General features: G+C 40.3%; 1 protein-coding gene across 2 annotated transcripts in view; it reads left to right on the top strand.

Annotated features, from left to right (window-relative positions):
* KNTC1 (kinetochore associated 1) overlaps positions 1-16365 on the top strand; it is a 245329-nt gene that overhangs the window by 60432 nt on the left and 168532 nt on the right. For both annotated transcript variants that reach the window (XM_075834110.1, XM_075834112.1), the window contains 11 exons: positions 3873-3950; positions 4843-4877; positions 4964-5074; positions 5249-5342; positions 6232-6284; positions 6699-6814; positions 6931-6985; positions 7894-7992; positions 8253-8296; positions 8374-8439; positions 13728-13803. In XM_075834110.1, the coding sequence (XP_075690225.1) occupies positions 3873-3950; positions 4843-4877; positions 4964-5074; positions 5249-5342; positions 6232-6284; positions 6699-6814; positions 6931-6985; positions 7894-7992; positions 8253-8296; positions 8374-8439; positions 13728-13803 (827 nt within the window). The remainder of the gene's footprint in view (positions 1-3872; positions 3951-4842; positions 4878-4963; positions 5075-5248; positions 5343-6231; positions 6285-6698; positions 6815-6930; positions 6986-7893; positions 7993-8252; positions 8297-8373; positions 8440-13727; positions 13804-16365) is intronic.

Raw genomic sequence — 16365 nt, 5'->3', positions numbered from 1 at the left:
CTGACAGCCGAACCGATTGGTTCGGCTGTCGGAGAATATGATCACCGGTATTAACTGCTTCCTGACCGCCCACAGTAAATTCACGTCGGCGCTTGCTGTGCTCTGTGCAGCGCCGACGTGAATTCACAGTGGGTGTTAAAAGCGCGATCCGGGGCTGTCAGAGTAGTGCTGACACCCGGATCGCGCGGTCAACCCCTTCCTCTGGTCCTGGAGACATGACCGGGACCTGATTGGTTCAGGTCCCGATCATGTGATCGCAGGGAAAGTTTGTTGCTACAACAAACTTTCCCGAGGACCGATTGCGGGTGCTGCTGTCGGTTGCATGGCAAAACCGGAGGCCATACAACAGCCTCCGGTCTGCCATTCATGGAAGCCTATGAGGACCAGCTGGTCCTCATAGGCTTCCTGTCAGTGTGACTCTCAGCGTCGCACTGACCGTTTATAACACGTTACACTACCTAGGTAGTGTAATGTATTATAGTAGCTATAATACATTTTTCCTATAAGTCCTTTATTATAGGAAAATAAATAAAACTTTAAAGTACACCGCGTTCGTAACGACCCAAACTATAAAACTAATATTATTTTTCCCGCATGGTGAACACCGCAAAAAATAATTAAAAAACAATACTAGCATCACTATTTTTTTGGTCATCACCCCTCACAAAATATAGAATAAAAAGTGATCAAAAATTTGCATGTACCCCAAAATAATACCAATAAAAACTACAACCCGTCCCGCAAAAAACAAGCCCTTACGCAGCTTTTTTTTGACTGAAAAATAAAAAAATTATGGCTCTGAGTATGGTGACACAGAAAATAAATAATTTTATAGAAAAGTGATTTTGTTGCGCAAACACCAGAAAACCTAAAAAAAAAGATATACATAAGGTATCGCCATAATCGTACCAACCTGCAGAATAAAGTAAAATGTAATTTATAGTGCACAGTGATTACTGTAAAAAAAATAAAAAGGACAAAAAAGATTGTCAAAATGTGTTGTTTTTTTTGTCACTTTTCTTGCCAAAAAAATCTAATAATAAATGATAAAAAAAATCACATGTACCCTAAAATGGTACCAATGAAAACTACAGATTGTAACGGAACAAATAAGCCCTCGCACGGCTCTGGTGGAGAAAAAAAGTTCTACCGCTCAGAATATAGCGACAGAAATTGTGCAGTGTCCAAAAGTGGATAAGATCGGGCACCATTTATCAGTGCGACACCGGCCACATATCTATGAATTATTTATTTACAGCATGGTTATACCCGCTTATTATGCCCTGATGTACTCCGCACAGCTTACATGTACCCCCACATTATAAACTGAAATACCAGCAAAACCCCAAACAGAACTATTATCAAGCAAAATCTGCGCTCCAAAAGCCAAATGGCGCTCCTTCTCTTCTGAGCCCTGCCGTGGGTCCAAACAGCAGTTTATTACCACAGATGGGGTATTTCTGTAATTGTGAGACATAGCTTTACAAGTTTTGGGGTGCTTTTTATTATTATTTTCAGAAAAAAAGTAGATTTTCATTTTCACAGACATATTCCAATAAATAAAGCAAAATACCTGTCTGGTCAAGATGCTAACTATACCCCTAGATAAATTCCTTCAGGTGTGTAGTTTCCAAAACCACTTTTGGGGAGATTCCACTGTTTTGGTACCACAAGACCTCTTCAAACCTGACATGGTGCCTAAAATATATTCTAAAAAAAGGAGACCCCAAAATCCACTAGGTACTCCGTTGCTTGTGAGGCCTGCGTTTCAGTCAATTAGTACACTAGAGCCACATGTGGGATATTTCTAAAAACTGCAGAATCTGGGCAATAAATATGGAGTTGCATTTCTCTGGTAAAACCTTTTACAGAAAAAAATGTATTACAAATGAATTTCGGCAAAAAAAATTAAATTTGCTTTAATTCCTGTGAAGCACCTAAAGGGTGAATAAACTTTCTGAATGCTGTTTTGAATATTTTGAGGGGTTTATTATTTAAAATGGGGTGATTTATGGGGTCTATCTAGTACATAAGGCCCTCAAAGCCACTTTTGAACTGGTCCTTGACAAAAGAGCCTTTTGAAATTTTCTTGAAAATGTGAGAAATTGCTGCTAAAGTTCTAAGCCTTGTAACATCCTAGAAAAATAAAATAATGTTCAAACAACAATGCAAATATAAAGTAGACATATGGGGGATGTTAATTAGCAACAATTTTGTGTGGTATTACTATCTGTTTTACAAGTAGATTACATTTAAAATTAGAAAAATTATAATTTTTCTAATTTTCTTAATTTTGGTGTTTTTCAAAAATAGGTTATGAATTTATTGACCACATTTTTCCACTAACATAAAGCACAATATGTCACGAGAAAACAATCTCTGAATCGCTTGGATAGGCAAAAGCATTCCAGAGTTATTACCACATAAACTGACACATGTCAGATTTGAAAAAATGGGGCTGGTCATTGAGGCATCGAGGACCCTTGGTCCTGAAAGGGTTAAACAGGTAGGGTCAAATCCATAAGGCCTCTGTTAGGCCTTTTTTGGGCATGGCTCAAACCCTTGGTGATCCCAATTCTTTTGTGCATTATGCATTCGTGTAATAGTAGGCCCTGACACAGAATAATAAGGCAAGATGCTGCCTCATGTAATAAAATACTTTTTCCCTGCAATAACGAGCAGTAACATTAGTGGGTATCTGCTTTTTTTTAATCTAGTGTGCCTTGCATAAATGCTTTCAGAGAGGATTATAGTACAACCACAGATCTCCTCTGTGGATTCTTGCTCCCTATAAATAGGAGTGCTCACTTTATCCAGTCAGTAGTTTCTTTTGTTACACATCACTGGAAATATATTTACAGAAATGTATTAAAGGAGTTTTCCCATAATCAATATTTGTTCTATCCACAGGATGGGCAGTAAATATCTGATCGGTGGGGGTCCATATGAATGTAGCAGTTCTGCTCATACTCGGCCACCATTCCATTCATTTCTGTTGGGGGGCCGAGTTCGATCTTCGGAAGTCCCTCAGAAATGTATGGAGCAGTGGCCGGGCAGGAGCAGTTGCTCTCCATTCATGTGGAGCTCCCAGGAACGGCAAGGTAAGCCTTTTTCTTGGCGGTCGGATCCCAAACGATCGGATATTTATCAACAATCCTGTGTATAGAGCATAAATAGTGATTATGGGGAAACCCCTTAACGACCGCCCACCGTCTTTTGACGGCAGGCAGTGCAGGTGCTTAGTCTACATCAACGTCTTTTAGTGCCACCATAGAAGAGGCTGATCGCTCCTGCGAGTGCTCATCCTATGCAGGAGCTGAATTTTAAAGCTCCTGATCTTCGAGCAGCCTGGTAAGTACAGCTGTGGTCGAAAAACATTCAGACTGGGTTAATTGAACGGGTTATTTAGCGTGAAACTTGAATGGAATAAAAAAAGAAACCAGAAAAATGTTGCAGAGTATCGCTCTTTCCTATATTCACGCCGTAAAAATATATATTTCTTCTACCTCCAAACTACGAAAAGAAAGTTTACAATTTTTCCCCCCATAAAACAAGGCCTCGTATGGCCACATCCATGAAAGAATAAAAATGTTATGGCTGCTGAAAGGCAGAGAGGTAAAAAAAACGCTAAATGTAGCTGATCATGAAGACCCTTTCAGGCCCGGTCATTAAGGGGTTAAAGAGTGAGAAATTCGAAACTCTGCAATTTAAATATACCTGTACAGTGCAATATTAAAAGTAGATATGTTTCTTATCTTGTTAAATCCTAATCGGGTAACATATTACCAAACACTAAATAAATATATGAAGTATCAATGCCAAACTGACGGACATTTATACTACTGTTTTACGTTACGGTTTTCTTTTTTTAGGGGTTTGTCATATGTTTCTTTTGACAAATGGAGGACTCTACTGTATTATGTACTTTCCTATTGCAAGGATTCATGATGGTATGTCTGTGCAATGTACTTTTTTTGACTAGCATTTGGCAGTTTTACATGCTTATCGTAATTTTGTTGTCTAGATGTTGCTTTTAATTCAGTTTGCATACCAAAAATGTATGAATTTCATGAATTAAGACTACAGTTTGAATGCTTTGTGTACAAACCAACTGTATAAGCCAATCCTGTTTAATTTAAAGGGGTTTCCCCACGAGGGACATTTATGACCTATCCACAGGAGAGGTCATAAATGTGGGTCCCACCTCTGGGACCTGCACTGGTCTCTAGAACGGGGACCCCAAACCCTGTTCTACCTCTGTGCGTCGACTAATTTCCGACCATGAAGGTGAAAACCGCGTACCTCGCTGAGCTATGCTGTTTTCATAAGCTCCATAGAACTGAATGGTAGTTACAGAAACCGTGTAGCTTGCATTCTACGCTGCTTCCGTAACTGCTATTCACTACTATGGGAGTTACAGAAACAGTGTAGCTCAGCGAGCTTACGCTTTTTTTCGTAACTCCCCACATTAAAGTCAGGAAGTGGCCAGGAGTTTCCGTAACTCCACATGCAATCAAGTGGTCGGTAGAGCACAAAAAGCTAGAACGGGGTTTTCGTGGACCCCGTTCTAGAGATGGGTGCAGGTCCCAGTGGTGGGACCCGCTTCTATCTGACATTTGACATATGTTGTGGATATGTCATAGACATCCCTCATGGGAAAAACCCTTTAATGGAGTTCAAGCTGATGCCAATATATCAGTCTGCATCAGTCTTCGTAAATGCAGTCATGAGCAGGTGTTTGGTTTTTGTTTTTTTGGTGTTTTTTACATTATGGAAAGGAGCAATTCGATTGTCTATGGCACTGGAATTGATTGTGGAGTTTTTGATACTTTGTTTTTACAGCTGTTGAGAATATGGACATCCGTACGGTAAAAGAGGTGAGTTGTGTAATTTCTCACAAGCTAATACAATTGGTTTCACCCTTTTATGTATTTTTGATTAACCTTCTGTTTTTATTGAACAGCTTGAAGAGAAAATCCAGACCTGCTTTGTTTCAACAGAAGATTATCACACAAATGGTTGTTTAAGCATGTTAATTGGTGATCTGACAAGTGACCTTCATCTGGTTATAGGGGTAGGTTTTCTCAAACGTACAACAAATGAAATTTTACAGAGATGGGCTTTGGGAGACAAAAAGCTAATTCTGCGTGCAAGAAAAAAGTTACGACAAAATTAACAATGTTTTATAATTACAACTTGTTTAACAAAAACCGTTTTGAATCATTTTGCTTTTTTTTGTCCCTACTAGGGTAGAGGTGACTATGCGCTCTCAAAATGGAAGATGGACTCTGTCAAAAAACATCTTGCAGTACAAAACCTTGCTGACTCTAGTATGATTCAAGGTAAAGATATTCATCAAGTATGTGTGGTCTGATCCTGCCGCTCACTTTATACCATAAGGCTGGGTTTCCACAGTGCGGATTTTGCCGTCATTTTGTATGCCAAAACCAGAATTGGATCCACAAAATCAGACCTATAAGGCATTTCTTTATATATTTCTTATGTTTAGGTTCCGTTTCTGGTTTTAGCCAAGTCTGCACTGTGGGAACCCAGCCTTTAAGAGAACATTTCACCTGCCCATATATGTGCAGCTGTATAGGCAGGGCTGCACATACACTCACCTGAAATTATTTTCATATCTTCCTCCGTTATATTTGGCGCCCGATATGTAAAATAAGCCCCGGAACTGTAAATGGGCCGTTTCTATCGAACTAAATGGCAAGGGGGAGTGATCTCTTCGCTCTGACACTGTTCGTAGCTGATTGGACCGTGTCAGAGCGAAGACATCACGCCCCCTTGACATTGTTATATAGAAACGCCCCAATGACCGTTCCGGGGCTTATTTTACATATCGGGCGCCGAATATAACTGCACCGATATGTAAATAACGGAGGAAGTAAAAAAAATTTTTGGGAGTGAGATGGTTTGTGAAGCCCTGGCTATTACATGCTGCACTCAGCTGCATGTGTATGGGCAGGTGAAAGGTTCTCTTTAAGGATTATTTTGAGCACATTTCAAGTAGAACCACATGAAATCTTCTCCCACCTGTTGTTATAATATAGGCATTCATAGCCGGCCCTAGCTTTAGGCTATGTCTTTTTTGTTCACACAGATCCAATGGGATGGTATAACCTGACTTTTTTTTTTTCTTTTTTCTTTTTACTGTATGATATAGCAGCTATATATAACATTGTGTTACTTTCCTAAGTAATCTGTTTTATTTTTGATAAGGTGTAAAAAAGCTCCAACTTCTTGACAACTTGCTGTTTATTTTGGATGAAGATGTAAGTATTAAGTTATTCTTGCATTCAGATAACATAAAGACCTTCTGCGCACAGGATGGAAATGCTGCAGAATTTTTAGCTTGGAATTTCCCTGTGGAAATTTTGCATTGTTTCCGCAAGATCAATGAACATGCTGCAGATTGAGAATACGCACCGCAGGTCATTTTCCGAATGTGTTCAAATCTCATCCACTTTGCTGCTACTGTAATGTGCTGCAGAATCTCCATACTAAAATTCCAGATGGAGATTCCGCAGCATTTCTGTCCCGTGTGCAGAAGGCCTTAAAGTGTATTAGTAGTGTGTGTGTGTGTGTGTGTGTGTGTGTATATATATATATATATATATATATATAATTATTATTATTTTTTTCAGCCAATTTCATGCAGCATCCTTATGAATTTTAATCTATTTCAGGGCATTTTGAGTGTTTGGGATGTTTACACGTTGGTTTTGGTCTGGGACTGGCCTACTTGTCATCTATCAGATTTTTTGTTAACAACTGAGGGAGATTCTTCATCTTCTGTTACCCGGTATTTGTTTAGTACTATATTATTGAATGCTATGTAAATTCTACTACTGTATTATGTTAATGCTATATTAATGTGACACATTTTTCTAATCTTTCTTATTTGTACTTTTCTTGTAGACAAAGAGATACTAACCTTAAACTTATAGCTTTGACGTTTCCCAATGAAAAACAGGTAAGTGTTCCAGGTTAAGGCCATATTTTCATACAACGTATGTTGGTCGGAAGCAATAGTTGCACAAAGATATGTGGTTAATATAATAATTGTAATCATTTTTAGATTAGATTTGTTTAATTGAAAGGAAATACAAAGTATATTAGGTCCTTTAGGGCCCTTTCACATCAGCGTTCCTTTCCGCTGAGGGTTTCCGTCTGGTTAACCCCTCAACGGAAAGGCAAACGGAAACCTTAGCTTCCGTTTCCCTCACCATTGAACTCAATGGTGACGGAAACCTAGCTAATGGTTTCCGTCTGTCACCGTTGTGACAGGGTTTCTGTAATTTTGACGGAATCGATAGCGCAGTCGACTGCTATTCAGTCCGAAACAACGGAACCCTGTCACAACGGTGACATACGGAAACCATTAGCTAGGTTTCCGTCACCATTGAGTTCAATGGTGAGGGAAACGGAAGCTAAGGTTTCAGTTTCGGAAAGGAACGCTGGGGTGAAGACAGCCATAGGCTATGTTCACACAGTGTTTTTTGCAGGCAGAAAATTCGGCCTCAAAATTCTGTTTTGATTTTGATCTGCCTATTTCGCCCACGGCCATTGAGCGCCGATGGGCTAAAACGCCGCAAAATACGTTTTCTCTGCCTCCCGTTGATGTCAATAGGAGTTCAGAGACGTAAACGCCCGAAGATAAAGCATGTCGCTTCTTTTCCCCGCGAGACGGTTTTTCCACTCGTGGGGAAAAAAACGCCTCTGCCTCCCATTGAAAAAAATGGGATGCTTTTTCGGCCGTTTTTTGGCGTCTGTTGTATTAGGATATTATGGGATCCAATGTAAAATCAAGATTGTGTATTTTCAAGAAAAAAAAGAATAGGATTTACTGAAATCCTGTCTTCATGTTTTTTGTGTCTTCAGATAAGAAGCCTTGCAGTATATTCTTTTCCCACCATGAATCACCTATATTCAATTGAAGTGTCAGATATATGCACCCTTGTTGAAATAGATATCACTATGGTAAGTTTGTCTACTTTTAGATTTTAGAAGCCCTTGACATGCTGCTTCTCTCTTGCACAATATTAGGCTTTTTATTTTGAGATGGTTTTAATTTTTTCATGTTCACTCTTAAGTGTTTCTGGTAAATAGACGTTTGCTTTTATGTCTTACTTGCCAGACCATTTGCCTTTGTATAGATCATAGGCCAATAAGGTTTTACTAAGTATTTATAAGACCGTGTGTAGGTTGATTTACCTATATATCTTGCTTCTTTCCATTAGGACACAATATATCTTCTTGAGGGAATATATGACCGTAATGAAGGGTAAATTCAAGCAGAAAATTATTTTTTAGCGGTTTGCTTCATGTTCATGTAATTCATGACTGCATGACTCTTTCCAGGTCTCCCGACTCGCCAGTCACTGTCCTTGCAATGAGATGCCTAACCGAGGCTTTACCTGAGAACAGGTATATACATTTATGCAGCATGTTCAGGGAAATGTTTATGAAATATTAACCACTTCCTGTTACAGCATAATCTATTCACATCCTAATCAACTGTGCCACTGTCCACAAGGGATTGAATAACCAGTCTTCTAGTGCACCCTTTCCCGATCTTCCTGCTGCCATTGGCAGCCTTTGCATTTGCCAGTAGCAGCCACGCTATTGGGTATGTTAACCGGCCTGTGACACCATGTTGTACCCCTTCAGCGCTGCAGTTAGTTCTGGACAAAGGGAGGGTCTGCTTTTGTCACTTGCCCACCAGACTTAGCGTTTTGAGTTTATAGGTCTGATGGTTTTACAGCCCGCCAAAAAATGCCCTATCAGTTGTCCAGAAATAATTCCTGTTAGGGCATATTTTAGGTATGCCCAAAGAGATGCCTGTACATTGTACTTGCCCACCAATAATATGTCATATAGAGCTATGACATATCATTCATTACATTATAGTTGTTAAAAGCAAATTACCCTAATAGGATTAAAAAATGGAAAGTAATATATTCATAGCAATACCATCAATAAAATGTATCATGTCAATTAACATCCACGTTTAAGAGAACTTTTCACCTCCCTATACATGTGCAGCATGTAATGGGCAGGGCTGCACAAACACTGGGACCCTTTAAAAAAAAAAATTCTACCCTCCTTCGTTATTTAGTTATCGGTGCCATTCTATTTGGCGCCCGATATTTAAATAAGCCCCGGAACGGTCAATGGGGTGTGTAATGGCAAGGGCGGTCTGTTACTATGGCTGTGACACTGTCCAATCAGATACGGACAGTGTTACAGCAAGAGAGAGGAGACAGTGTGTGTGTGTGCACACGTGCACGCTCTCACTCTTCAGCTCTTGCGAGAGATCAGTCTTATACTTTGTCTGCCAAACTGGCAAGGGGGCCTCTCCTCTCTCCAGCTCTTACACTGTCCGTAGCAGTGACACGTCCCCTTGCCATGCTGCATTTGGCTGCTCGCGGGGTAAAAAAAAAAAAAAGTTGCATGCTCTTTCTTCTAGTGGTTTCGGTCTCTGACCTCCCATTGATTTTTTTGTTGACGCTTGATTGGAGTGTTTTTGCCTGCGGTTTTTGCGTTTGGTGACAGATCCTCTTTAAACCGTTGAAGCGAACGCAAAAACCGCAGGCAAAAACACTCCAATCAAGCGTCCAACACAAAATCAATGGGAGGTCAGACAGAAACCACTCTAAGAAAGAGCATGCGACTTTTCTTTTTTTTTTCCGCGAGCAGCCAAATGCAGTCTGGCAAGGGGACGTGTTACTGCTATGGACATTGTAAGAGCTGGAGAGAGGAGAGCGCGCATGCGCGTTCTCCTCTTCAGCGCTTGCACTGTCCATAGCAGAGACACGCCCACTTGCCAGTTTGGCAGACAAAGTATTAGACTGATCTCTCGCAAGAGCTGAAGAGAGGAGAGCGCGCATGTGTGCGCTCTCCTCTCTCCAGCTGTTACAGTCCGTAGCAGTGACACGTCCCCTTGCCAGACTGCATTTGGCTGCTCGCGGGAAAAAAAAAAGTTGCATGCTCTTTCTTAGGCCTTATTCACACGTCTTATGCGTCGGTGCTAGGCGCGTGATGTGTCCTATACTTGCCCGTGTGCCGGGTGCCGCGCGATACAGTAGTTAAATAAATGAATGAAAACAGAAAAGCACCACGTGCTTTTCTGTTTGTAAACCTAAAACCAGTGTCTTAATGATGCCGGCTGCGCGAAACGCAGCGTTTTTTTTGCGCGCGCAAAACTGACACGTCCGTGGGAATAAGGCCTTAGAGTGGTTTCTGTCTCTGACCTCCCATTGATTTTTTTTTTTGTCGACGCTTGATTGGAGTGTTTTTGCCTGCGGTTTTTGTGTTCGCTTCAACGGCTTAAAGAGGATCTGTCACCAGTTTATTAATTCCCTGTCTCCTAACTAATAGGCGCTTTGCTGCTGATCACTACAGTGTGATTTGTTTAAAAAAAAAAAAAAGATTTCGCTACATTTTACAGGCAGTAATGTATTAGAATACATAGGAATTGTAATGCATTGAAACTTTTTTGAAAATTAAGTCACTTAGTGAAATTAAAAATAAAAAAAATATTTAATAAAACATAGATATATAATTAAATTATATCTCGTTACTGGTTACAAACTCGTAAAATAAATTGAAAACCTAATTTAACCCACTCCTGATAGTGTCATTTATACCACTGTGTCCAGGTCAAATTTTCCATTTCTGATATGCACTTCTTTAAACGATAATATCTTTGCAACCGCTTTGAATACCACAACTATTTATTTATTTATTTTTTTTAAACTAGTTTTATTGAAAATAAATTGACAGTCAAACGTTCATATACATCAGGATAACAGTATACATCCAGCAGTCCAAATACAATAAGAATTGATAACAATTTATCATACTTGAACACACTTGGCCTGTCACTGGTGCGCAGACCACTTAATCGCAATACAAATAAATCAAAACAATATTATTAATTGTGCAGTTGAACACAAGATATAGATGCCTGCATTCCAATAGCACTCAGGAACCAAACATCTCATCGACACGAACACATGGATAACCACAACTATTTTTTACAAGACTTATGAGGCTTTCATTTTCTAGATTAACCCCTTAATGACCAGGCCATTTTGCGCATTAATGACCAAGGATTATTTTTTGTTTTTTCACGGTCGCATTCCAAGAGTCGTAACTTTTTTTTTTATTCCGTCGACATAGCCGTATAAGGGCTTGTTTTTTGCGGGACGAGTTGTATTTTGTAATGTCACCATTTTTAGATGATTATAATATATCGATTAACTTTTATTAACTTTATTTTAGGAGAGAATTGAAAATAAGCAGCTATTCCAGCATTGATTTTCACGTTATAAATTTATGCCGTTTACTATGCAGCGTAAATAACATGTTAACTTTATTCTATGGGGCGGCACGATTACGGGGATACCAAATATGTAAAGGTTTTATATGTTTTCCTAAGTTTGCACAATAAAAAGCCAGGCAATCTATTAGGTCATGCCTCCAGCATCGCCTAACAGGCATTTGCTGAAGACAGACCTGGGGGTCTTTGTTAGACCCCCGGCTGCCATGGAAACTCGACGGCGGCCCGCGATTTCTTTGCGGGGGCTTCCTCCCTCTGTCAAACACATTAGATGTCGCTGTCGCTATTGACAGCGGCATTTAATGGGTTAAACTCCCGGAATCGGAGCGCACTTCGATTGTGGCAGTTGCAGCAGGAGCCAGGCTGTGTATAGCTCCTGCTACTTATCGCGTAGGTAAACTGTCAGTACCCACGCGATCACAGGACGGATATATCCGTCCTCCTACGCGAACTAGCAGCTGCAGAGGACGGATATATCCGTCCTTCGGCGTTAAGGGGTTAATTTCATTCCATGTTTGTAATTTTTATTAGCAGACCAATCACAAAAAAATGTGTGTGTATGTGTATATATATGTTAGAGATGGAGAGAATGAATGGGACAATTCTGTAATACCATGCACAGCCCTTACGAAACTGTGCAAGTACGAGCAAGAGTGAAACAGATGTAAACAAAGAGGAGGTGGCAGCGCTTGCACGAGTGCGGAAGCCCTTTCATATAGCTGATCGGCGAGGGTGCCGAGAGTCGGACCCCACCGCTCTTAGGGTATGTTCACACACAGTTGTTTTCAGACGTAATTCGGGTGTTTTACGCCTCTAATTTCGCCTGAAAAAACAGCTCCATTACACCTACGAACATCTTCCCATTGCTTGCAATGGGTTTTACGGTGTTCTGTTCCCACGAGGTGTAATTTTACGCGTCGCTGTCAAAATATGGAGCGTAACAAGACGACCGCGAAAAAGAAGTGCATGTCACTACTTGGGACGTATTTGGAGTCATTTTTCATTGACTGAATTGAAAAACCGCTCCAATAACGTCCGTAAAATACGCCGCGAATAACGCGAGTTGCTACAAAAACATCTGAAAAGCGGGAGCTTTTTTCGCCTGTTTCCACGTCGGCACTTCAGAAGAACTTTCCCCGCATCGTGCGAGGTGCTGCTGAAGCCTGGGCTGTTAGTAACCGCCTCGGGCTTCAGGGCAACGATCGGAGACCACTAGCCGTGTTCTCCGATCATATTTAACCCCTCAGATGTGGTGCTGAATAGCGAGCACCGCATCTGAGTGATTTTTAGCGGGAGGGGGCTCCCTCTCTCATCCCACTGGCATCCCCGCGTGCATCGCGGGGTGCTGATGGGTTCTATGGCAGCCTGGGGGCCTAACAAAGGCCCCCAGGTCTGCCTTTAGTAATTGCCTGTTAGACCATGCCAGAGGCATGACCTAACAGGTGCCTATCCGTTTTATACTGACCGGCAATAATACACTGCAGTACAGAAGTATTGCAGTGTATTATAATGTCGATCAGAAGTCTGCACAGTAAAGTCCCCCAGTGGGACTAAAAATAATGTAAAAAAGTTAAAGTTTGAAATGTCCCAAGTAAAAAAAAAAAAAAAAAGCCCACTTTATCCCCTTACAAAATACTTTATGAAAAAAAGTAAAAAGTTACTCATATTAGGTATCGCCGCGTCCGTAATGAACCCAACTATAAAACGATTACATTATTTAACCCGCACGGTGAACGCCGTAAAAAATATAATAAAGAAACAACGCCAGAATTGCTGTTTTCTGTTTATGCCTTCAAAAGAATTTGATAAAAAGTGATCAAACCGTCGCATCTACTCCAAAATGGTACCAATACAAACTACAAGTCGTCCCGCGATAAAAAAAAGCCCTCATACAGCTGCATCGGTCAAAAAATAAAAAAGTTATGGCTCTTAAAACATGGCATGGCGACACAAAAGCAAATAATTTTGAAAAAAAATTTGTTTTTACGGTGTAAAAGTAGGAAAACATAAACAAATCCATATAAATTTGGTATCGCCGCAATCGTAACGACCCGCTGAAAAAAAGTTATTTATACCACACGGTAAACGGCGTAAAATTAAGACGCAAAACAAATGGCGAAATTTGTTTTTTTCCCAGTACCCCACTAAAAAAGTTACGTTAATCAATAAATTATATGTACCCCAAAATGGTGCTATTATAAAATACTTGTTCCGCAAAAAAAAAAAAAATCCTTATACAGCTATGTTGACGCAATAATAAAAAAGTTATAGCTCTTTGAATGCGACGATGGAAAAACTTAAAAAATTGCTCGGTCATTAAGGTTTAAAATACCTTCGGGGTTAAAGATGATGTATTTGTTGTTTTCTCCAGGTTGAGTCGTTTATTGCATAAACATCAATTTGAAGAAGCTGAAAAATTTGCCATTCAGTTTGGACTTGATGTTGAGGTACAGTGTTAATTCCTTTTTGTATTTTTTTCTTTATAAAATGAAAACAATTGTATATTGTATGATAATAAGGAATGTATGTTTACCTTTGAACAGCTTTTTACAGTTTTGTTTATAGAATTAATCCATTGTCCCCTAAATCAATAGAATCCAAGAAAAAAAGGAACATAACCGATCCGTTACGTGCTGTATATATCTTTTGTTTTTTTTTGGGGGCTTCATACGTCAAATCTCCTATTTCTTGCTTCCTTTTAAAGTCTGTACAGGTTTTGCACTAGTGACCTGACCCTAGTGACTAGTCCATGTACAATAATGTGATGTAGTAAACCCTCCTATTGCATTATCTGATCTAAGCTAAGGTGTTCGATTGTATCAGACGACAAGCTTGTCGACTGTTTCTTGTAGAAGCAAGTAGAATTGATAAGGCCGCTCTAGACTACAAGTTGCAATGTACAAGGTTACTAAAATATTTCTGATCGTTCACCTTTGTCTCAACTGTAAAATGGTGTTCAAAGGTGAATTAACACTCCCTGCTAGGCCAGTTTTCACACTTTTTTTTCACGTCCACTGGGGAAACCTAAATTTTAAAAAAACGACATCCTATTATACCCCCATACTCATATGGCTGAAAAATGGCATGATTAAGCGCTTAGGAAGAAAGGGAGAGGTAAGATGTGCAACTGCTAATCTTATCCATCTTAGGCCCCATGCACACGACTGTAAAATCGCCCGTAATTACGGACCCATTCGTTTCTATGGCCGACGGACACCTTCCCGTATATTTACGGGAAACTTTGTGAAAAAACATAGGACTTGTCCCATTTTCTTATTTTACTTTATAATAGGAGCACGGCCCATAAAAATACAACCGGCTATGCGCCGCTGCCCGTGCCCTTAATTACTGTTTGTAATTACGGGCATGGTGTGCAGGGAGGAAAAAAAAGACCACCCCCCCCTAAATGTGTCAATCTGAGAGCACATATCGTCCCATATTGGTATGAAGAAGAGTTCCCCTGGGGTCACTGTTCAGGGGGAGAGATGACAGTTAAGCCTAGTTCACACAGTTTTTTGTTTTGTTTTTTTGATGCGGAGACAGCGTCAGAATTGGCTCCAAAAAACGTCCGAAACCACCTCCCATTGATGTCAAATAGCGTTTTTCTCTGCGTTTTTTTTGCCCACTATGCTCAATGGCCGTGAGCAAAAAAACGTGGCAAGAAAGTGCGGTCAGGTAAAAATCGACCTCAAATTTTCTTCAGGAATTTTGAGGCTGGTGCTGCATATACTGCTCCTAGGGCTTTGATTCTGGTATCATGTGTAAGCTAAGATTCTGGGCTTAAATGTGATACTATTATCTTCTACTCACAGCAAGTTTTTAAAGTCTTGGGAGTATTACATACATCCTTGGAAGTGAAAGGGTTTTTCTCAATTCAGACATTTTATGGCACATCCACAGGATATGACGATAAAATGTCTGATACATGCGGGTCCCAGCTCCGGGACCCGCACCCTTATGTGGAAATGGGATTCACTAGAGCCTCGTTTCGCCTGGTGAGGTGGCTACTGGCTGATTTTACAGGCTGGGATTAAGTGCAGAGCAGCGTCTGTTTCTGTAACTCTCATAGAACATAATGGAGGGAAGGTCCTTTCTACTCAGTCAGCCTGAAATTGGCAGCCAGCAGCTGCCTCACTAGGCGAAACGTTGGTCGGGTGACTCCCGTTTTTGATATAGGTGTGGGACCTTCTTATATCACATTTATGGCATATCCTGTGAATATGCTATAAATTAGGGATGCACAATGCATCGAATCTTCGATACTGGTTCGATACCGTTATTTCATGTATTTCGGTACTAAGCTGTGCGGCCGCACAGCTTAGTATTGTAACACATGAATGTATGAGAGCAGGACTGCGGCTGTGTGATACAACCATCACCCCGCTCCTGAGTTCTGACAAGTGAGCGCCGTCTGAATGATGCGATGCAGCCAACGCTGCACTAATGAGCGGCGGCACTGAAGACCGAACATGGCGGACGCACTGCAAAACACCCCCATGTTCTGTTCTCAGTGCCTAAACCGCCGCTCATTAGTGCAGCGCCGGCCGCATCTCCTCATGCTGACCGCTCGCACACTTATTGTCAGGAGTAGATATATGCCAGGATATTACAGTAATAAAAATACACATACACCTTTTTTACAATAAACATTAAAATAAGTCTTAGTACATAAAATATACACACATTCAGTATTGGCGCGGCCATAATAACCTGCACAACAATTTTTTTTGCATCATTTATGATGTGTACGCTGTAAAAAATAAAATAAACACGGCTTTCTATCACTTATTAATGTGAGGTACGATGAATTTAACCTCCATGTGCCTCACATTAATAGTAATTAACCCCATCATGTACCTTACACATTAACCCATTATGACTGAGCCATGATGGGGTTAATTATTATTAATGTGAGGCACATTCAAAATTCATCACACCACGGGCCTCACATCTGAAAACTGAAGAACTTTTATTTTTTATCATTACTGTTGGCAAAGTATCAAATTGGT

The sequence above is a fragment of the Rhinoderma darwinii genome, chromosome 1 (genome assembly GCF_050947455.1).
Source record: "Rhinoderma darwinii isolate aRhiDar2 chromosome 1, aRhiDar2.hap1, whole genome shotgun sequence".
NCBI lineage: Eukaryota > Metazoa > Chordata > Amphibia > Anura > Rhinodermatidae > Rhinoderma > Rhinoderma darwinii.
This window is presented reverse-complemented; position numbering and strand designations above follow the sequence as displayed.